General features: G+C 40.1%; 1 protein-coding gene across 3 annotated transcripts in view; it reads left to right on the forward strand.

The window, feature by feature from the left end:
- SCUBE2 (signal peptide, CUB domain and EGF like domain containing 2) overlaps positions 1 to 22956 on the forward strand; it is a 47831-nt gene that overhangs the window by 16767 nt on the left and 8108 nt on the right. The window contains exons 5-18 of one of the 3 annotated variants that reach the window (XM_081013165.1): positions 901 to 1026; positions 2387 to 2503; positions 3719 to 3808; positions 5281 to 5397; positions 6533 to 6655; positions 8763 to 8879; positions 10443 to 10565; positions 11242 to 11352; positions 11716 to 11802; positions 13139 to 13243; positions 14582 to 14740; positions 15096 to 15299; positions 18409 to 18579; positions 22268 to 22435. In XM_081013165.1, the coding sequence (XP_080869291.1) occupies positions 901 to 1026; positions 2387 to 2503; positions 3719 to 3808; positions 5281 to 5397; positions 6533 to 6655; positions 8763 to 8879; positions 10443 to 10565; positions 11242 to 11352; positions 11716 to 11802; positions 13139 to 13243; positions 14582 to 14740; positions 15096 to 15299; positions 18409 to 18579; positions 22268 to 22435 (1818 nt within the window). The remainder of the gene's footprint in view (positions 1 to 900; positions 1027 to 2386; positions 2504 to 3718; positions 3809 to 5280; positions 5398 to 6532; positions 6656 to 8762; positions 8880 to 10442; positions 10566 to 11241; positions 11353 to 11715; positions 11803 to 13138; positions 13244 to 14581; positions 14741 to 15095; positions 15300 to 18408; positions 18580 to 22267; positions 22436 to 22956) is intronic. The other 2 variants (XM_081013166.1, XM_081013167.1) reach the window with 2 other exon arrangements.

The raw sequence follows: 22956 nt of genomic DNA on the forward strand, positions 1-22956 counted from the left end.
GCATGATTTTGGAAGACAATCCCTGTTGCCTCCAGGTAACTGGGTGTTAAGAGTGTGAACAGCTTGCAACTGTTGGAGACAAATTACAAAATGGTTTTATGAGGTGTCCAGAAAGGGCAAAGAAGTCAGCTAATGGGACATTATTCATTGTCATCAAGAACATGTTGGTTTGTACTGAATTCTGGTTAGCCATTGCTATGTGGAGCATAGACACTTGAATCACAGGAAATTACATTTAATACTTAGTAATGGTTCCATTAAAATAAATAATGTTTAATAGACGTGTAAAACGAATTAGATCATTAAAAGGTTTAACTACTTTAAAACAATTTCTTTAATCTCTCCCTCAGGACCATAGCTGGGTATGAGTCCATGTGGGATGTGGTCCCCCGGTCAGCAATCTGGCTGCAGCTCTTTGAGCCAGCTGAAGTACTTTCTGAGCACTTTTCAAAGGCAGCCCCATTACAGTAATCCAAATGGGATGTACCGGTAATTAAAGCATGTGCCACTGAGGCCAAATCAGACAACTCAAGGGATGGGATCAACTGGTGCACTAGGTTTAACTTCAGAGAGCTAGGCATTTATGCTCAGGGCTGAGTGCAGAAGCACACCCAAACTGCAAACTTGTGTCTTCAGGGGGAGTGTTACCCTGTGTTATCCAGCACAGCACAGAGAAAAATATTAAGTGGTGGTGTTGCATATTAAGGTTTTACTCTTGCTGTACAAATATTCAGGATTCTTTGTTTGAATAAGATAGATTGTTTCAAGGCCACCTGGTACTTATTTAAATAGTTCACGTCCAGAATGTGTGTCACCTATTTAAACAGTTTTTGTCTAGAATGTGTCATCTGCATTTAAAGTCACAAAGAACACTGATGCATCCTCTTGTTCTTTTTGCAGAAGGTATGAGCTGTATGAATAAAAATCATGGCTGTGCCCATATCTGCAAAGAAGCACCGAAAGGAGGAGTGGCCTGTGAATGCAGACCTGGATTTGAACTGGCCAGAAACCAGAGAGGCTGCATTTGTATGCAACATTCTACACTTACTTACGGTTTCTCAAGGCGAACAAGTAGAATTATGGCATTCCTGTAGCTGTTAGTTAATGTGAGGCTTCGTTTGCAAGCATGATGCTATCTAAAATTCAGTTTGGTGGGATAAGGTATTAAACTGGTAGATATTCAAAATGCCACTGTACGAAAACATCATTTCAGAGGTTGTGATGAAATGGCTCTTTTAATTAATAGCAGTTCCTAGAGCAGTATCTACTTTACAGCCAGGCTCACCACAAGAGTGGCTGGGGAAACCCAGCCAGATGGGTGGGGTATAAATAAATTATTATTATTATTATTAGCAGCCTGGTTCTGCCTGTTGGGAATTCTTAAGTCCAGCCTACTCTCCCACCCCAAAGAGCAACCTATAAGCAGATAAAGCTGGAAGGAAGCACAATATTTCACAGTCACCCACATACACTGCTGGTCCCCTTTCTCTATCCTTTGTTTATGCTCGGTTCTCTCACTCCCTGAAGACTTTTTCTAGCCCACCTACTTCCTGGCTCCTAGGGAAACTGTGGGCTGTTCTCAGAGTGTTCTATGGTCTGTTACTGCAAAAATAGCAGAGCTCCTTAAGGCAATGAAGTTCTTTCTGCAGCAGACCATGGCACCAAAATTCTCATAGTCTTTAATGTACTGCAATATTTTATAACTGACAAGATGTTAGTGTTGAGTTTTGACTAGCTCTTGATCAGAGCTGCCTCCTGGCAATGGATTTTTGCCAAATATAAAATTAGGAGCTACCTGTGTTCAGCTTTGAATTCAGATACACTGTTTTTAAGGTGAACTTCTGATCAGATAATTAGTTGTCCATGCTGTTTAGCTGTGTTAAACTACTATTCTTGGATCAAATATTCCTAGAAATCTCACCTACTGAATTAGCGTGATAGTTGTTTTTCATTGGTTCATCAATTATGAACCATTTAAATGAAATCAGTTCAAATGTAACACTAGTATAATTAATTTAATTTCATTTAATTGATTTAAATTGCTTCATTAATTATGAACTATTTAAATAAAAACAATTTAAATGTAAGACTAGTATAGTATAATTAATTTAATTTCGTTAAATTAATTTAAATTGTTAAGTCAGTTAAAAGCAGGCATGTCAATGAGTGTTTAATTTGTTTGTTGCTCGTGGTTATAATTAACTTTGGTTTGGTAATTGTGTCAAAGTACATACACAACAGATGAAAATCTTGATAAAATAGTTCATAGGCATGCCAAATGCATGGAGGGCAAAGATATAATATTCCAGATACAGTCTCCCTGAGCTGCAGATTTCCACAGGCTTTGCAAATGCTTCTGAAGCTCAGTTTTATGTCTTCTTTTTAGTGACTTGCAACCATGGGAATGGTGGTTGCCAGCATACATGTGAAGATGCTGATGATGGACCTATTTGTGGATGTCATCCAGAATACATGCTGCATTCCAATGGAAAAACTTGCCTTGGTATGTAAGCACTTGAATTCTTTTCAGTTAGACGAAATATGTATGACATCAGCCTTTAGCCATCTCTGCGTATTTTGCTCAAAAATGGCTGGCTGGTCAAACTGTACCTTTCAAAGTGAGAAACATGCCCCACATCTGATTAGGCAACTTTGAATGGTTGGTTTTGGAAGGAAAGAAGGTCTACTTATAATAAAAAAACAATGTAATGATCCTCCAGACTCCAATTGAGAAAAGAACTTTGCTGGAGTTATATTTTGTCCCTTTTGTTTTCCTTTAAAATATTTCTCTGTAGCAATTGCAGAGTTTTCATTGGCTTTACTGGGGTTTTCATTGGTGTTTGCATAACATAAGAAGCTGCTTTCAACTAAGTCAGATCATTGGTCCAACTTGCTCAGTATTGCTTGCACTGACTGCCAGCAGCTCTCCAGAGTTTCAGGCAGGGGACCTTCCCAGGCCTTCCTGGCGATGCCTGGGATTGAACCTGAGACCATCTCTGGGCAAAACAGACACACTACCCTTGAGCTACAGACCTTTCCTTAGAAAATTACCTTACCTAAACCACTTTGTGATGAAGATGTAAATTGTGCATTGGCTAGACTGTACATGCCATTGCTCTTCTGCATTCTGTTCTGCATGAACAATGTTCTCAATGCGAGTCAAATGGAAGGAGAGAGACTCAAAAGATTCTTTTAAAAAAAGAATGTTTTCACATGTAATACTTAAAAGTGTTATTCATTTTGAACAAGGTATACTCTTCAGTTGCTATATTCCAGATTTGCATCTCATCCCACCAAGTCATGATGATGATACCTATCAGATCACACATGTCTTTCTACATTAGGATTAGGATTTCAAGTTCATCCTGGCTTCCTATAATGGTTTGTTTGGGAGAAAAACACCATGAGCACTTTTAAGCCAGCCATGCCATTTCCCATTGGGAGAAAGGGACAGGTGAAGTGAGCGTATTGAGGCTGCTTGCACTAGCACACAGTTTATTCACAAATTAATTTACCTAACAATAGTTATTGACAGGCTTTATACTTGAACACGGCCATTGTGAATTGGACTCCTGTATGTTGACATATGATTCAAGCAAACACAGTTCAAAGTTACCCATGAGTTGGAGGAAATGGTGGAGATTCTTTCCTGAACCAAAATGTAGTACCTGCTGCATGTAGGGCCAATTATGATACTACTTTTCTTTCACTTTTAAAGAGAGAGAGGAGGCTACAACTGAGCTCTCTGAAAACAATGCAACAGCGGGAGCTGATGTAGACAAGCGGGTGAAACGGCGACTGCTCATGGGTAAGAGTGCTCTAGTCTGATAGTTGACACTGATAACTTACCAAACCTTCCTTTGTGAAATGCCATTTCCCCAGTTTTAAGTGTTGTAGCTTATATGATTATTTTCAGCATCAGGAAACACTTTTACCCATTCTACTGAATAAAGTCAATGGGGATTTTGCTTGCTTTCATGCTGGTACAGTTTAGCATGGGAAATTCTCGGCAAGACAGTTCAGTATTCCGTTGAACCATATATCATGTCCTTTCCCTTTGTCAAGTATCTCACAGATTCATGCAAATGCACTTATGCATTTGCACAGGGGATTATACCTTTCCTACTTGCACTAAGTTTGAAATCTGTAGTAGCATATAGAATTCAATCTTATCTTTATGAAAGGAGGTTCTTTGCAACTTAAGAGAGAATTTCCCCCCAGTCGTGTTATGTGGCTAAGCATGTAGAAAACATGTACAATGGGGAATGATCAAGCACCCTTGATTAAAATGAAATTCTCTTGAAATAAAATAGGACTTGCCTTCAAATATTGTGCTTCAGGTAGTGTCCCAGACAAGGAGACTTTGTAAAGATGCAGAGGATACAGTCCTAAGACTGTGATTTGAATCCATTCCACTTCCCGGTCTGCTGGTCTGCCTTGGCGGGGGGGGGGGGGAGGAATAGCCATATTTTGGGCCTTAGCTGCAGTTCTGCACAAAGGTCAGGAATTGAGTTCATTCACATTAATTTAAATTTCAAGCCTATTCATCTATTCTGCAGGATATGAGAATCCCTATCTTAATTTAAAGACCTTAAAATGTTCTTTCTCTTAATTTGCTCCAAAAAAACCCCTGTGGCCTGCTGAGGATAATGTGGTTAAGCACACCCTCTTCTTTGATACAACCATTCACCTTCACTTGACTTAGAGTGCTCTTTTACATTTGAGTGAACAGGGTGCACCTTCTGTCATGGAAACATGAAGCCTGAGTCCATATCCTTTGGGTGAATGTAGTCAGTTGTCCACCCCACAGGATCTTATGCAGGCATCATGCCTTCACGTAGTTACCAACACGTGAAGTGAAGAGCAGGATGAGCTCCCTGGCCCTGCCCTCCCTGTAATATCTCCCATTGCCCAATCAGGAGTCTAAATTACAAAGTGCCTGGCATGAGCATAGTAGGTTCCCTACTGCAGTCCTTTGCCCTCCAAAATGTGGAGGATGGCAGGACCAGCCACGGGGACCCAGCAGATGGAGTTGAGCCAGTGAGCGTGGCTGTGCTTTCCCCCTTCTTTACATTTGGCTACAGTTGTCACATCTTCTGTTGAAAATTTTTGAAGCTATAATTTAAGTTTTCTGTAGCAGAGATGTCCATATCTTAATTTAAAATTGGCAAGTTAGAATGGAAGTAATTCAGTTGGAAAAGATCAAATACCACATGCTGCTTTTAAATTCTCTTTTAGTTTTTCCTTCTGCAAATGCCAGATTTTATTTCCTTTCCTTAGAAACATGTGCAGTAAATAATGGTGGCTGTGATCGCACTTGTAAAGACACCTCAACAGGTGTTCATTGCAGCTGTCCTCTTGGATTTACCCTTCAGTTTGATGGGAAGACATGCAAAGGTAGAGTTTAGACCTTTTTTTTTTTTTTTTTTGCAATGTGCATATAGAAATTGCTGCTTTTGCGGCATCCCAATGAAAACCTTGCCATTTGTAACTTATTAAGAAAACAAGCAAAAAAATTGAAATGGGAAGCTCAGCTGTAATTTGCATATGGTCCTTTAAATAGTCCCCACTTTCAAACAGTTAGAAATGGGTGTTTAGGGTGTTCATACAGGGAGACACACAGATCTAAAATACATAGTAAACATAACCCAGAATTGGCAATTGGCTGGGGGATCTTCGGCATGTGCATTACATTTTCTGACTTTTCTTCTGTTCATGTAGAACCAAAATGGGTTGGAAGAAGAACGTGTAAGAATGAACTACCCACCTTCCATCATTTAATTTATGACACTATATTTATCAGGCAAACCAATATGTCACAAAACAACGTGCAAGTTTTTTTTAGTTCCCCTTAACCTCTTGTTTCTGCATGTGTCACTGGTTCTGTGGGCACCTCCTCTTGAGGGCAGATAAATCTGCTTCCTCTGTGCCCCAGGAGTCATAAAACGATCCTGCCATACCTAATTCAGCAGAGCTGCCCAGCCGTGCCAGAGGCTGATAGACCAGAACAGTGAATCACTGAGAATTGTCACAGGCAGCCTCCTTTGTAGCTGTGTATTCTGGCCTCATAGGAACCTTTAATAAATTTATTTTATTACTTTATTGTGTTCATGCACACAGTGTATGAACTACAGGTTTAATCAGTGGGAATCTGACTTAAGCCCAGCGTGATAGTACTTTAAAAACTATTTTTAAACAACAACAATTTATTATTTGTACCCACCCATCTGACTGGGTTGCCCCAGCCACTCTGGGCGGTTTCCAGCATATATAAAAGCATAATAAAACATTAAAGCTTCCCTATAAGGGGCTGCCTTCAGATGTTTCCTAAGTGTTATATAATTTAAATATTAAAATGTTATATAATTACTTGAAACTAGAATCCTCGTGGCCTGAATGGAAGAAATGGTTGCTGTATAAGGAGATGGGAAGAGCACTCAGAAAATGGTTGATATTTACAGTATATACCTTTTTTGGGGATCTGTCAAGAAAAGGAAATCAAGCTTTGTATCCTTTGTTTCTTTATTCACAGATATTGATGAGTGTCAGGCCAGTAACGGTGGATGTGATCACTTTTGCAGAAACACAATTGGTAGTTTTGATTGCAGCTGCAAAAAAGGCTATAAATTATTAACTGATGAAAAGTCTTGTCAAGGTATGTGCAGGGGCAAGCAATAAAAATATAAATATGTTTGGAACAGTTTGAGCATGTAGGTAGTAATGAGGTGCTAATGAATTCCAGAAATAATGTTCTGGAGTTGAATTTATTTCATGACTCAGCTTCTGTCAGCTTTAGTAGGTGCATTAATCCATGTTTCTAGACAACCATTAATGAAGCCATCATTGACAATGACTTCTGCAAAGCAGAACTGATTACCAAGAACCCAAAACTCAATCCACTGTTCTTTATCTTTTGGTTGTTGTTTTTTTTAAGATCAGATGTAGCATGACAAATAGGAAATGTAGAATTTATGAGAGTTCAAGTGAAAGTACCATTTGAATACAGTTTGTTTTAGTATTAAGTCTCTCATCTTTCCACCTAATCTGTTTACCAACCACATTCTTGCTGGAACGATCAGTAGTTAGCTCATTATTTAATTAAAATTGTGCTACTATTCAAATTTGTGTTTGAAGTAGGCTATTTTTTTCTAAGTAAAATAATAATATGTTAACAGTTTAAAAACCTACACAAGTGCTAGTTGAATACAGTATTTTGTGCACCTACCTATTATTCATTTTTATACCAATTACTTATCTTTTAATCCCTGATCTCAACCTCCATCTGGGTGTTGTCTATGTACAATGTTCACCTTTTGGCCTCTGTTTGGCTGGGTTATTGCTAGAAAATGTAAAAGGTAAGGTAAAAAGGTAAAGGGTCCCTGGACGGTTAAGTCCAGTTGAATTGCACTATGGGGTGCGGCACTCATCTCTCTTCAGGCTGAGGGAGCTGGCATTTGTCCACAGACAGCTTTCTGGGTCTAGTGGCCAGCATGACTAAACCACTTCTGGCACAATGGGACACCATGAGGAGTGCCGGAGCGCATGGAAACACCGTTTACCTTCCTGCCACAGCGATACCTATTTATCTACTCGCTCTAATATGCTTTTTCGAACTGCTCGGTTGGCAGGAGCTGGGACAGAGCAACGGGAGCTCACCCCGTTGCACATATTTGAACTGCCGACCGTACGATTGGCAAGCCCAAGAGGCTCAGTGGTTTAGACTGCAGCACCACCTACGTCCTGTTATTTCTAGAACAATGATTTCAGTATTAAATGTCATATAGCAGTTGTATTAGTACCAACAAGATGGTGTATTCGGGATAAACCAAGGCATTCCACACAAAAATGTATGGATGCCGATTGCCCTATTAAAATGGGAAGAGCCTCTTCTAGGGGGTGGTTGGGATTAGAGAACTGATAGGGGAGGGGGTGCTTACCACCTTCCCTGCCCATTTTTCCAAATTTCCTCCAGAGCAGTGGCCTCCTTTTTAAATTCAAGAAAATATTTATTAAAATCTGTGTTGGAGGAAGGAGCTGTTTTAAGAGGCAATGTGGAGAATGGAAATAGCAGGTGAGAAAAGGCACACCCTTACAGCTATTTCATTCTCACCTCCCCACACCTGCCTCCAAACTGTCTTTCCCACCTTTTAAAGGACAATCAGAATGATGTTACATGCATCTGTGTGTAATGTTTAGTTTGGCCCTTGCAATGCAATAAATACTACTTTTTTATTTTTCTCTGAGCAACTGCACCTTCCTTTCTTGCTGATTATTAGGAAGGTTGGCTGGCTAGGGAAAGTTTCTAAAGAATCTCAAGTTCCAACACCTCTATTTTTAGAAAATACCTGCTGGCTATCGACTTACTATATTTTGCCTGCCCAGAGATACAAAGAACCACTTTATTATTCTGCAGTCAGTGGCATTTTAATCAGTAGACCAATGTTTTCTACCGTTGTTAAGTCAGTAGGAAAAAGAAGAAGGAAAGTTAAGTATTGCTTGAGAAATATTGTTTCCTCTTTGCCTGGTCTCAGCTACCTTATAACAAAATGTTTTCAGTGGTCTAAAAAAGCATAAGAATTCACTTGAACAGCAGTTCTACTCTTTGGTTTGCCACATTTGATATACTAACTGTCTCATGGTGTTTTAAAATCCACTACTTTTTCAAAAAAAACGAGTACTTTTCTTTTCATCCAGCTTTCCTAGTATATAAATGTCTCCTAATCATAATGTGAAATAATGAAGTGTCCCTTTAAAAATTGCAGACATTGATGAATGTACATTTGAAAGAACATGTGACCATATATGCATCAATCATCCGGGCACTTTTGAGTGTACTTGCAACAAAGGATACACACTCTATGGCTTCACACATTGTGGAGGTGAGTGTATATATAAAGTTCTTGCTGGCATTCTTATTGCTTGTGCTGTCTTTAACATCTTTAACATCAATTGGAAATGTGGGTTTTAAACCCAGTGTTGCAGATTTTTCAGATGTTTGCCTTTCTCTTTTTTGGTCAGTTTGAAGCAAAAGACTACTAACTGTGTATTTATCATACATTTGCTGAAGTAACTTTTCCTTCTCACTTTTACTGGAAAGCAACTATGTCTATTAGAACAAACAGTTGCATTCCACACTTGGGTACTAAGAGAGAGGTTTTGCAGAATGGCTGCCTGCAAAACGCCCATTGGTTTCAGCAGGTATTATGCACGGTAGCTACCTCCAAGGCTAGGCCCTAATCCAAAAAGGTTTCAAAAAACAGATTATGTTTTTTAGTTTAGTTTTTAGTAATTTAGTTTTTTCTAACCGAAATACGTAGATGTAGCTTTGACAAGCTGAGTAAGTCATTTACAGTCTCTTATGGTTTTAAAATGTTTCTGTGGGGAAAGCCTGGGTCTTCAAGTCATTTTATTTTGGTTCCGACATAACATTAAACCAAACCGTGACACTTTACTCCACCTCTGGCTCTTCTGCTGTGAGTTAAGTCATGGTTTGGCTTAGCACATGGGTAGGCAAACTAAGGCTCAGGGGCTGGATCCGGCCCAGTTGCCTTCTAAATCTGGCCTGCGGACAGTCTGGGAATCAGCGTGTTTTTACATGAGTAGATAATGTGTCCTTTTATTTAAATGCATCTCTGGGTTATTTGTGGGGCACAGGAATACGCTCATTATTATTTTTTTCAAAATATAGTCTGGCCCCCCACAAGGTCTGAGGGACAGTGGACCCGGCCCCCTGCTGAAAAAGTTTGCTGACCCCTGGCTTAGCATGTTGTCCAAACCTACACTTGTGGTTTGTTTTGCTCCAGACAAAGCACCCACTCTAAGCCAATAAGAAACACTGGTTGCGGCTTATGGTTTATCTAGAGCAAGACAAATCATGAGTCTGGGTTTTGTCATTTGTTATTTTGTAATATCTTAGTTTTGTATGCATTTATTTAGTAATGTATTTTGTTGTTTATCTTGTGCTATGCATCCTGGGTTCTTATGTCCTGGGCTCTTAGAAGAAAGGGTGATTAATAAAATAATATATATGCATATTTAGGTTCCCCAGGCTTCAGAACTAAGCTCACTTATTTGGCCCAAAATTCTATTGAATTTTGCAGGCTTACAATTAAGTGTGTGTGTGAGTGAGTGAGAGAGAGAGAGAGAGAGAGAGAGAGATCTTGCCACACTTTCTATATATACCATAGTCCAGCAGTAGCCAACTTGTGCCCACCAGATTTTGTTGGACTCCAACTCCAGCCAACATATCCAATGGTCAGGGATATGGGTGGAGCTGGAATCCAGCAACATCTGGCAGGTGCCACATTGGCTACCCCTAGCATAGTGAATGTATTATTGTACCCAGCAGTAGTTTTGCATGTGCTACTCTACGCTGAGCACAGTAGGAACTGCACTAATTTTTTGGTTAAATGTCTCTCTTCCCCCACCCTATTCTGCTATAGATGTCAATGAGTGTAGCATCAACAATGGTGGCTGCCAGCATACCTGTGTAAACACACTGGGGGATTATGAGTGCCACTGTGATGCTGGCCACAAATTACACTGGAACAAAAAGGACTGTGTTGGTAAGATTCAAGAGCCCCCAGTGGTTTTTACAACTTTGGTTTCCTGCACATTTGAAGCAATTTTGATAACAATGATCCATTGAGCACAGCAGTGTGGATCCGCATTATCACGGCCAAAGGCAGACAGTACTTTTTAAGAGCTGGAAGTGATCTGAAAGAGAGTGCACTTCTCTTATCATACATCCATGTTTCTTTTATCTCACCGTTGCATCTGGTGAACCAGGTTTCTGGAGCAGTCAAATATCTTTAGAATCTGCTTACCATGAGGTGAAAGTGTGATACTAAGAGCAGTGATCCATCTTTCAAATTGCAGCCAGTCCTCTGAAAAATCTATTGTATGTCTTCTGCCTGCAGTACTATTTTGTTTCTAACTGGCCATCATGGCTGTCTGTCAAAGCTGGCTTAAAAACAAAACAAAACAGGAGATACTTTCAGGTCTTTGATGCTTTCTTTCCTGTGCTTTTAATCTGGGCTGTTTTTTCCTTTTGTGGTTGCCTGCATTAAAAAAACACCAATTTCAGTATTTTATAGAAAAGAGGAAATGTATATATACTGTTTGTGCCTTCCTTCTTCATCAATATTGATTTTGTGCCATGCATAGCTTCACTTTTGCATTTTAGAACCATATCTGTCATTAGTTTTCTTCTCCTGTGTGTATCTGTATTTTGCCCTATAGAAAGGTCCATGCCTGATGTCAGTTTACCCAAAATATCTCTGCACTGCATTAAGACTGATGGAAGCAATAGGTGTTTTTTAATCTGCCCCTCTGACATTCATCTGACCTCTGGTAAGTTATGCAGAACACAGTGATTATTTTGTTGTTGTTATTTCTAAGTAAAAGAATAGAAACCCTAGAAAAATTCTGGAAATATTCATTAAATCATATGCCACTACCCATATGCACATTCTGTAGTATTCATCTCCTGCTACATGAATTTATACCAGATTTCCCTTGTGAAAATCACTTGGCAGACAAAATATTCAAAATAAATAAATATGCGTGCCAGACTTAGTGATGCGTCACTTGTGCCTTAGTACTGTAAGCTTGAGAGTCTATTCAGAAACTGGACTGAGCTTCCAGGAATATATATCAGTAGTATTCTAGTATGTGTTTCTGTTTTATTGTATAGCTTTATGATCTGTCTCTTAGGCCTTGAAGATTCCTACAATATAAAATGTGGCAGCCCTTCTCCACTTAAGAAAAAAAAACAAAATGCCAGTGAGTCAACTGCTCTAGGTAAATTATCTGCTATATATTTTTCCATGTTGGGCTTGGGCTGGTTTATATCTTTTAAGGGTTCTGCTTAATCAAAGAAATTGTGGTCAATTAATTTACTAATCTGACTAAATTTGCATATGAATAAAACAGTTATGCAGAAAATACTCACTTTATTGTAGCAGGTACCCTCATAGAAAAGGGATTTCCTTGTAAGGAAAAAAAAGGGGGGGTGTTTTTTAAGATGGCACTGCCAACCTTGGATTCTGCAAGTGCTTTTATTGGCAGTTTTTTGAAAAAACCAATCTGCTTCCCAGTTAATCGGGGGCACTTTTTAAAACTGATCCTAAGGTTTTTAAACAATTAACTGAATAAATGTCGCAACCCAAGTTTTGTGCTGCTGTTTTGTTAAAAAGGGCAACCAAACTAGAGTAGCCTTTTGTAGATTCTTGAAGACAGTGCATAGTTCAGTGGCAGAGGGGAAGATCTCAACTTCATTCATAGGTATCTCTTGTAAAATCATCTCAGGTTAGCAGGGTTTGGAGCAGTCTTTGGCAGTGACTTGTGCTCAGGACGCATAGTGCTGGTCTAGGTAGATCATTAGTGTGTCTCAGTGTAAGGCAGACTTTACGAGTGGCACCTTTAATGTAAAGTGTTCCTATTCAGTCCTACAGGATTGTCATTGCTACCATTTTCTGTTCTCCATGCTCCACTTGTCAGTTAGCATCCCATGGCCACCATTAAGCATACTCAGTCCTTGTTAAGCTGTTTCCCCACCCCAACATAACCCATCGTTCTCCCCTAAAGATTTTTTGTAGTTCTGCAAACTTTGGGATTTTCCCAAAGCCTATGCTGCTATACAGTCTACCAGTTGCCAGGAATAGTATTCATATGGCATAAGTGGAGCAGATGAATTGCAGATTTTGTCTTTGTTTATTAAGTTTTAAAACACCCTTCATCTGAAGATTTCAGGGCAGTTTGCAGCATAGAAATACAAAATAAAAACACAAAATACATAATAAAAACAAAGAAAAAAGAAAGAAACCCCCCAAACACTTTTAAAAGGACATAGAATGTTAATCAGCCAAAGGCCTGGTTGGAGAGGGACATTTTCCCTTGGCGCCTAACAATGTATAATGAAGGCACCTGGCGAGCTTCCCTGGGAAGAGCATTCCACAAACTGCTTATTGCTTTGCTTTCACTTTATGTGAAAGCTCTTTCTCTTGGAGAGAGAAGCAGGTGGTCACTTTTTATTTTCAAAGTGTTGATGATGCAGTGTTTGAAAGCCACCTGAGTTACCCACTTGGTTTTACGTCCTTGCATAGGAAAGTAACAATTTTAATGTTTCTTCCTGAAGATCTTTCTACCATCAGGACAAGCGTAACCTTTAAATTTAATGAAGGAAAATGTAACTTGAGAAAGAGTAAGATGTTTCAAGATGCCCTTCATCATATAATACCAGGTATGGATGAATATGCGTGATTAAAACGGCTTAATTTTGTAGATCAGTAAATGCTAGAGGCTCCCAGTGGTGTGTGATGTGTAGTTGTAGTTACTTTTTGAAGGACCTTGGTAATGTTTGGTCATGATCATGCACTATAGATTAGTCAGAACAATATTATTCTGCTTCCCTGCAACCGCTCAGTCCAATGGTAGGGCCACAGGACAGGTCCAGGCCTCCTTTCACTTCTGTTGCTATGTGGTGCTCCAGACCTCCGCACCTAATAACCCATTGTTAGGTGCCAGGTGGGATATGGAGCCAACACCCATCATGGAACGGAACGCATATATAGCCTAAGGTGATCTGAGTTTGAAAATAGCTTCAGCTGCAGAAGAACCCAATGGGAGGAGTTTAAGATTATTTTTCTATAGCTTGATACTCTACAATAATTTCTGTAGCCAGTCATAGGCAAGGCTGCGTGAGGGTGAAGAAATGGACTTTTGAGTCCCAGACAAAAGAGAACGGGGGGCCGTGGCAAGAGTGCAAAATAGGAACCTTTGCAGTCAGAATGTGTCTTGTACATCAGGTGTGTAATGGGGAAGGCTTAAAGATTAGAGAGCATTACAGTTTAATGAACCATGGTTGGAGAACTTCAGATTACCTATCACGTTACGTTACAGGGCAGTTAAGGGGGAAGGGGGACATATGGGCAGTCTAAATGGGATCTGTCCCAAAGGCTAGTGATTATGTATGTGCATCACCAGGAAAAGTGTTGAATACATCTTGACTGACTTGATTTCTTGTTGATGCAAGGGTACACAGCTCAGCCCATGTTTGAGGTGCCGCTGTAAAATTTTCCAGATTAGTTTGCTGACAAGTGACGCAGTAAATGTCTGGACTCCCAAACACGGTACCTAATCACAAGTCTAGGGCCACCTGGATACGTTTCCTTTCATTCTTAAAAGAAACGCAATATGTGAGCAAATGCTTAGAACTATAGCCATGCAAATCTTCCTAGTAGCAAACTGACTGAGGTCCTGGCAGTCCAAGTTTGAACTTTTAATGGTGTAGAGCTTTGTCATAGCTGGTTTAAGTGTGTAAAAGGAACAATGGAGCTAATTTTCGATAAACTAATTTGGGCAGCATTAAGACCTTGGCACTGGTTTTAGTCTAATAAAATAGAAAATGTGTCCAAATACCAGACTGTACCATACACCATCGAGTGCAGTTGCTTGTCGTTTGTTAGCATCTGGAATGAATCATACAGCCCCATAACCATTTTCTCGGCAACATTTATCAAGCCTTAGAAAGGCCCTACAGCATAGATGGCTCTTGCTTCCTTTAATTTTCTTCACACAGAGAAACATAATTCAGTAATGGAGAAGAACTTCTACTATGTAAATCTGACGTGCAGTTCTGGCAAGAGAACTCTTGGAGACCTCAGCAGCTTGAAGGCAGCTAGAGAAATGTTTATATCTGCAGACTTTGAGCTTGAAACAAACCAAAAGGAGGTGACAGGTTGGTTGGAAAGGAACCCACAATACAATTGAAAGATTATGGGTTTGAGGGAGCTTTGTTGCAGTTTGTTCCTTGATTTCTCTCTCTTTCACTTTCACCTTCATGCAAAAAGAAAAAAGTATCTCCTGTTTTAAAGCTTTAATATTCATTTCCCCTATGGTCAGAAAGCTACTATCACTAGATGTTCACCATTTAATTGCTGTCTGTTTTGGGTATATTGAAAAGTTTAACACAGAATAATGTAGTGCCGTAGTTAATACAGTCTATCATTATTGCACTGACAGCTCTTTTGAATCTAGTATTGTTGCACTTTAGTGCTTTCTGCTCTTGATCGCGACCACCTGTACCTTTCTAGAAACATGCAATCTGAGCTGTGCACGTAAGAGGACTGAGAAAAGACTTCGTAAAGCAATTAGAACGTTGCGGAAGGTGATCAATAAAGAACAATTCCATATTCGCCTGTCTGGTGTGAATCATGATGTGGCCAGAAAATCTGCCAGGATGCTGGAAACACAAGAAGTCTGTGGCCTGGGTCAAAGGCATGTGGGCAACAAATGTGGTGAGCACAGATGTGATCAGATGCGTTGCTCTAACGCGTATGTAACAGTGACAGAAAGCTAAGAAAGACCAGAGTCTGGTGATGCAGTGCAGTGGAATTCCACCAGAGTGGAGCGTCTCGCAAAGTGCTGAGCGGGGAAACCTCACTTTGATTGGCTGTGGGTACAGATAACCCAAGTGGGGTGGAGACAGGAAAAAGAAACCATGATTTAGCTTTACGGGCATTAGCAGGAAGACGCCACCATGAGTCTTGGGCTCACACATTTCTACCTTCCTCTTTTTTTTCCTTCCTGCACAGCTGAGAGGTGAGCTTCAACAGTGTTTAACTTCACTTTCCATAAAACCTCATATGACCTTATGTATGGAACAGAAACTTTTCAAACTGCAAATTCTAGTCAGTTTCAGAGCAAGCCATCTTCAAACCACAAGTCATATATTAAACCACAATCTCTGATTTGTGCAACATGACAAGCGAGGATTAGTGGAAAGTGAGAATAAGTTCTGCTAAAGTCCTCATTGCGGCCAGTTGCGGGGGAGATGGCAGGGGAAGTGTGTGAGCATAAGACTCAGGGTGACTCTTTCCTTTTCATTTCTGTGATGCTCAGCTGTGGCATCCAGTGGGCTGGCTGCATGAGGGCTAATAAACCATGTGAATAGGCTGTATTTGTATCCTTCTGAACTCCATAAATTTAGAAGGGCAAGTGTTTCCCAGTTTTTACCCTCTCTATATTCATAAACGAATCTCCCCTTCACACAGTAAGTTGTTAACTGTTGCAAGTATAGGCATGTGAAGCACACATTAGGCATTTGCGCAGACTTTAAATGTTTAGTAAATCTGATGCTGTTATTTTAGGTTTTATTATCTATATTATGATGTTGTTAGGATGGTGTTTTCAGTGTTTGCATTTTAATGTTGTTTGATTTTAACTTCCATCATCAGCACTGATTTTTTAAAAATTGTGTTATGGGGCACAAATGCGTCTTTCGGTCAGTCTTTGTTGTACTGTAAGCATATAAAGTGACACTTCACCAAAAGAACATTAACTTTCACTGTGGCTCAGTTTTATTTTTCCTAAAAAGAAGAAAAAGTGACACAAAGAACTTTCTGTTTAGAAATTTCCCCCCCTGCTGTTTTTTCCCCGTGTATCTGATTCCCAACATCTTGCAACTTTCTTTCCTTTCAAATGAAAAGATATTGAAAGAGGTGCTGGGGGAGAGGGGAATAAATTTTCCAAACCAGAGATAAATAGCTGGCTATTCTGCCAACCTGCTGCTTAAGGAATAATAGACTCAAGACCTAACTCCTAATGCGCATAATTTACCCATATGACCACAGCTTGTGAACCAATAAACACCAACACAAAAAGATCCTAAAACAATACAGAGGGCTGCTTAGAAATAAGTTTCCATCGGGTTTTTGTGTTTTTCTTATAAAGTCAGGGCATGGCTCTTAGGGGAACAGTTAGTTGTGGATCACGACCTCTTTTATGAGGCTCACCTTTTTCCATCATGGAGACACTATAGAGTTTGTCCATGGCATCAAAATCTTAAAGGCTAAAAGTATTGAATAGAGTGAAAGAGCCTTTAAATGTCCTTATAACTACTATTCCTGGCTCCCTGGAGTTGCCTTTCTCCCCCTCTTTCTTTTGCATCAGAATAGCTTTCACTTTTTCAAAGAGTTGCAGTGATTAAGAATAGGATTTTAATGGTCACTGAAGACAAACAAAGACAGTGGTTATAGGAATGAATCCTGCTGAAGGCAAATGGTTCTTCAGCTCATTTGAAGGAAAACAAGCAGGTTGTGGGGAAATAAAAAGCAGGCAAAGAAACCTTGCTGAATCCTTGATGTAGTGCCATTATTTCCAAGTCGTTGCTCTTTGTTGTGAAAATAGACTTTTTTTGTACTGTGTGGCACACCTTGTGCTTTATTCTGTGGGACTAAAACTTTGCAGCTTAATTTTTAAACTAATATTTGTACAGAAGAATTTAAGGCTGCAGCGACATTTTTATTTCAGTTTTTGCTCCATACAGAGTGATCAGTTGTGCTTCAGTAGCTTTAAAAATGTGCACACTGACACACCCACCCTTTGATTTTCAGGGAACTGGACACATCATAGAGGATAACGTTTCACAAGCAAGCATTGACCTTAAATATTTCTGAAAAGACTTAGCTCATTTATAGTGTGGCCATTCTAATGAATGCTACATAAGGGTCTCTTTTAATAGGATGGAGATGGAAAGGGTTATATTTTACAGCCATGGAAAGAACTAGTAAGGACTATCTGACTGGGAACCAGTCCTCTGATAGGATACATAACTCTGCAAAGAATGGTCAGAAATATATAGTCCTTGTTTTGAGGGGCGTGGAGGAGTAAGACAAGGAGATGGGCGGGGTGCTAATAATATAAACAAACAAACAGTTTTAGGTCTCTTTCCCAAACATACCAATGAGAGATTGTTTCTGCTGCTTCTGTTCAAACTATTAAATATGCAAAAGCCCAGACAGTAGCTGTGGATAGTTAGTCAAAGAACTTTGAAATCCCAATGATTTTGGCAAGAGAGGGTCACTCTACTTCCTTTCACTGAAGTGAAATTAAACAGTTGCCTTATACTTCAGTAGTCTAGTTAGCCAAGTATTCTATGCTATAATTATCCCAGAGAAGAGGAGTTTATCAATCAGTCCTGTTACCAGTTATTTAACTTGAAGCATTTTCACTGACCTATGGTTCTGCCACAATCAGAGAGCAAAAAGACTTAAAGTCCATGTAAGCCAACCCCTCACAAAGCAGGACAATCCATTTGTGTTTCTGTAGATGGTTTTGAAAAACCCGAGAGCAGTCTTCTTGGAACAGAACAGATGATCAAGCCTTTACTTGAGGGTCAATTTTTCTATCTATAGGGAAAGTAGAAGCCTTCCCCTGTATGTGACCAGACAGAAAATTTACTTCCTGACCCTAAATATGACCATGAGGCACACAGCATGAAAAAAACATCCCAAAGTAAAAAATAATGGGACTCAATTCTCTGCCTCCTGGTATCCCCATTTCCACCCATCCCATAGAAGATGATCACAGATTCATTGTTGCTGACAGTTTCTCTTCTCTTCTCAGCTAGCTGCAGTGTTGGAACATATTACGATGGGGAGCAAGAAAGCTGCATTCTATGTCCGAATGGAACTTACCAAGACAATGAAGGCCAAATAACTTGTGAACCTTGCCCAAACCCACAGAATCCCGGAAACCAAAAAACAGCTGGAGCTCACAGTATATCTGAATGTGGAGGTGAGGATGTTGCACCTTACAGAGTCATGAACATTATTGCTTCTTCCTCCTTGGTATGATTTGAAAGCACCCATTAGTTCAGCCTTCTTTTCTCACATGCCATGTTTACATTGGTCTGGACAGTGTCTGCGCTGCATGTGTATGCAGGTTTGGCGTAGACAGCGATCAATATGTATATGGGTGTGGATACATTTCATTACTGTACTCGCCTTCCCAGTGTTGTTTGCACTGATGCATCTGGAGATAACGTGGAAATGCAGCCTGAAGAGAGGTAAAGTTGCAAGCTTCCAGTACATCCTTGCCATGTGCTTCTTTGATCAGTTCGGTATCAGATTCTTGCACCAGTTTGGGGGAAAGTGGAAATAAAAGAAAACTAAGGAACAGTCTTAGGCGGAAGGAAGATGACCCGTGCTGGCTATAGCACATCAGTTTCCATTAATCTAAATTTGTCCAATATTTTACGATATTTCAGACACTGTAATCTGTGCAACATTCTGTATCTGGAAAATGTAGTTTACTAAGAGGAATAAGACCTTTTGCTTTTTCTCTCTTTTTTTGCCAGACATATAGAACTGTGGGCAATGATAAAATATTCTCCTATACAGTTTATACATTTATGTCAACATTGTTTTAAAGTGTAGCTAACCAAGGATGCTATAGCAGCAGATTTCCTGCATTGGCAGAGATTTGGGCTAGATGACCTCCCACATCTATGATTCTTTGTCATACCTTAACACATATGAGTCAGTTTGATTTTAAAGAATGTAGAGGAATATAAAATATAATAGAGGAAAGGGGATCCTGTAAGACTTCTCAGCTCTCCTAAGATAATTACTGATTTTCTTACATTATTTGTACAATGGCAAGATTTGCATTACCAAATTCCCCTGAAGTTCTGCTTGTAGGAAATATCCAGGGAGCAGTCAGGAAGAAAAAATATATTCAGAATTTAATTGTGGCTGCCAGTATGTATGCATGCCCAGACTCTGGAAAAGATCAAACTGTGTCTGATGTCAAAAGTTGGTTAATAAGAATCTGGAATGTTGCACTTAAGGGAAATGAGCAAGCTCTATTATATTAAGGGAGCTCAGGATTCCTTTGTATAAATAAAACTGCATCCTTTTATATAGGAGGATCACAGACCTGAATTTGGTTTTGAGAAGGCACTTCCTTCTGTTGGGAAAAATGTTTAGCATAAATATTTGAAGAGCTACAGTAGTGATAAATTCTGTATTTTTATTTATATATTTTTCTTGTGCTTATATATGCTTAATATATTATGGATAAAAAGGTCATTCACCAATTATTATTAATAAGAGAAAGGAAGGCTTGTTTAAAATGTTTCTCTGTGGCATTCTAAATTTCTGTGATCCTGGGAGCTTATGGCAAGGAGATGCGGTCAGTCATGAAGTTCTCTACTCTAAAGTACAGTGGTACCTCAGGTTACATATGCTTCAGGTTACAGACTCCGCTAACCCAGAAATAGTACCTTGGGTTAAGAACTTTGTTTCAGGATGAGAACAGAAATCGTGCTCCGGTGGCGCAGCAGCAGCGGGAGGCCCCATCAGCTAAAGTGGTGCTTCAGGTTAAGAACAGTTTCAGGTTAAGAACGGACCTCCGGAACGAATTAAGTTCTTAACCCAAGGTGCCACTGTGTAGTAGTCTCCAGAAATTTTCTACAATATGATGTTTTCGGATAATGTAGTTTGCCTCTTTATTGATAGAGCAAATGGATATTGGTAGGTGATATGACATGTCTTAAAACTCTCATCACAGAACAAAAGAAGAAATCCATATCCATTAGATAGTTCACATTTTAACAGCTCTGTAGCATTCAAACCTGTATGTAACATGCATTGGCTATATTTACAACCTCAAAAGAAAAAGTGTTGGAGGGGAAAAATGGGTTTTTGATGTCATGACCTACGGGTCAGTATTTAAGCATGCAATTTTCTTTCTTCCTTGGTGCATTAAGCGCATACAGCTCCATGCTTCTTCTTTATTCAGAAGCCAAGGCGGCACTCCCTATTAAACTCAGTTCATTAGCTGTAAACAAAATTCCTCATCCCTGATCATGACCAGTTAATGCCTTATTTGCTGCAAACTTAAATAACTTGAAATGATGCCAGGGCCAATTTAACCCCCCCCCCCAACAAAAACAACCATTCATTGAAGTGATTTATCAGAGCTATAAACCAAAACTAACAGCTTTAGTTTTACCAGCTCTTTAAAAGGACAGAACTTCACAGCTTAGCCAAACAGCTGCAGCAGTAATCCCATGTCTTGCAGAACAGTTTTAATCATTCGGCCTGCCATGGCAATCAGCTTGCTGCAAGTTTGGAAGACATATTGCTTGGAGATTTACCGTACCTAAAGAAGCTGCAGAGGATGGATATGTGTATATAATCAGTTCCAGTAGGTTAGCTCGGTCTGTATAGTATATCGGTACCAAAGCAGTTTAGGAATGGAGGAGATAATACTAAAGGCTCAGTGATAGGGCCTGGACCTAATTTTTTCTACATGGCTTATTAGACATTCCATGACTGTGTCTGAAAGGTACGTTGCATGGGGATATGAAAGGTACATGAAGAGGTCCTATTCCTCATAGTAGCCTGTTGTGGTGCCTGGGTGCAGGTGGGGAGGAGAGTAGGGGCACTGGGCTCTATTTTGCCTTACAGAATTCCTCTGTATGTGGGTGCTGTACCCATGGTAAAGTGAATGCATTTCTAATACTTTGATTAGTAATGCCAGTTTAGTTCAGAAGTGTGCTTTACAGACTCTAAAAGGAGGCTTTTCAAGTATCATGAAAACCCTGCATTTTCTCTTTGCATTTGGACTTTCCATTTCTGGAAGGATAAATTCACAATGTAGTCAGTTAAGTGGTTGGATCTGGATTTTGCCTTAATGGAACATCCTAAAGTTATTAGTACTTTCTAAAAAGAAATACAAGAATTAGCTATGGATCTACAATGTAATAGAATGGCAACTGCTGATTTCTCGTTCCAGGATTAGGTAACTCTCAGAATTGGATGCATGTCAGTGGCCAGATTATGACACCTATTTAGCTGCAAGTTCCTATTTTTATTTTGAATTGCATTTAGTTCAGATTTTTAATAACTATCATTTTCTATCTTGCAATAGGACTTTCCACCAACTGAGGCTCCAGTATATTATAGGCTTGCCAAAAAAAAATCCATGGCTTATAGCAGTGGTTTTCATCCAATGTGCTGTGGCACCCTGGGGTGCCTTGAATGGTCAGGGGTGCTGCGACTAACACTGGCCTCTGTCCCTCTTTCCTTCCATCCCTTCTCTGATGCCGTTTCTGCATCCCAAAGGCTTGCACAGCTGTTTGCTGCAGTGGCCCTGGCTACAAGCTCCCTAGGTGAATGGTGCCTCTGGGGCTGACCAGGGGGTGCTTCCCAGGCCCCTGTGGGGCAGTAGGAGAAGGCACCTCTCTTGGGGGGGCAGCTCTGAGACTGGGGGTGCAGGTGCAGCTGCCCAGAGGACTCCCAAGGAGAGGAGGCTGAGGGTGAGAGGCTGCCAGCTCTGCAGGCAAGAGGTGACATAACGGCTCCTGAGCCCCACAGGTTACCACAGAAAGAATGCAGTTGGTCAAGGGAGCTGTGGACTCAAAAAGGTTGAAAACCTCTGGCTTACAGTAATGTATATTCTCTCCCCTCTCCCACAGGACAGTGCTCACCAGGTGAATACTCAGTTGATGGATTTAAACCTTGTCTTTCATGTCCTTTGGGGACATATCAGCCTGAGCCAGGTCGAACATCTTGTTTTACCTGTGGTGGAGGTTTGATGACAAAACTTACCGGTGCAACAGTGTTTCAGAATTGTGAGACTAAAGGTAAGAACCATGAATGCACGAGGAACATAGGCAACCACACTCTTCATTTCCACCTTTTAAGGGTGAAAGCATTCCATTCAACTGCAAATATGAAAGTTGGATATCTATTCTATTACTTAGAATACTGATCTTGTTTAATAGCCAGAAGAAGTGCTCATTCTCACAATAAAACTCACATTCACATCCGGTGTCAGGAACAACATGGTGTCGCCATGGTGGCAATAGCCGTGCCTTAGATAACCTCATTGGCTACGATGCTGCCACTGTGCAAAGCAGGTGACATTTCCTGCCGTGGACCTTGGTGTCACCTTTAGGCCTCACTCTGATAAGTAGCAGGGCTGCTGATGAGCTCTGAGGCAAGGGAGTGGGGCTGAGCAGCTGGAAATCACTCAAAGCATGCTGGAGGCAAGTCCTCCCTTTTCCATTCATACACATGGCCCAAAGTGCTTGTTGGGCAGGGACTAATTGGAAAGAACATATTCAAGCAGGATAGACTAATCCTCAGGACTTTTTACTTTATC

Source organism: Podarcis pityusensis, assembly GCF_964106645.2.
Source record: "Podarcis pityusensis genome assembly, chromosome: 1".
Classification (NCBI taxonomy): Eukaryota; Metazoa; Chordata; class Lepidosauria; order Squamata; family Lacertidae; genus Podarcis; species Podarcis pityusensis.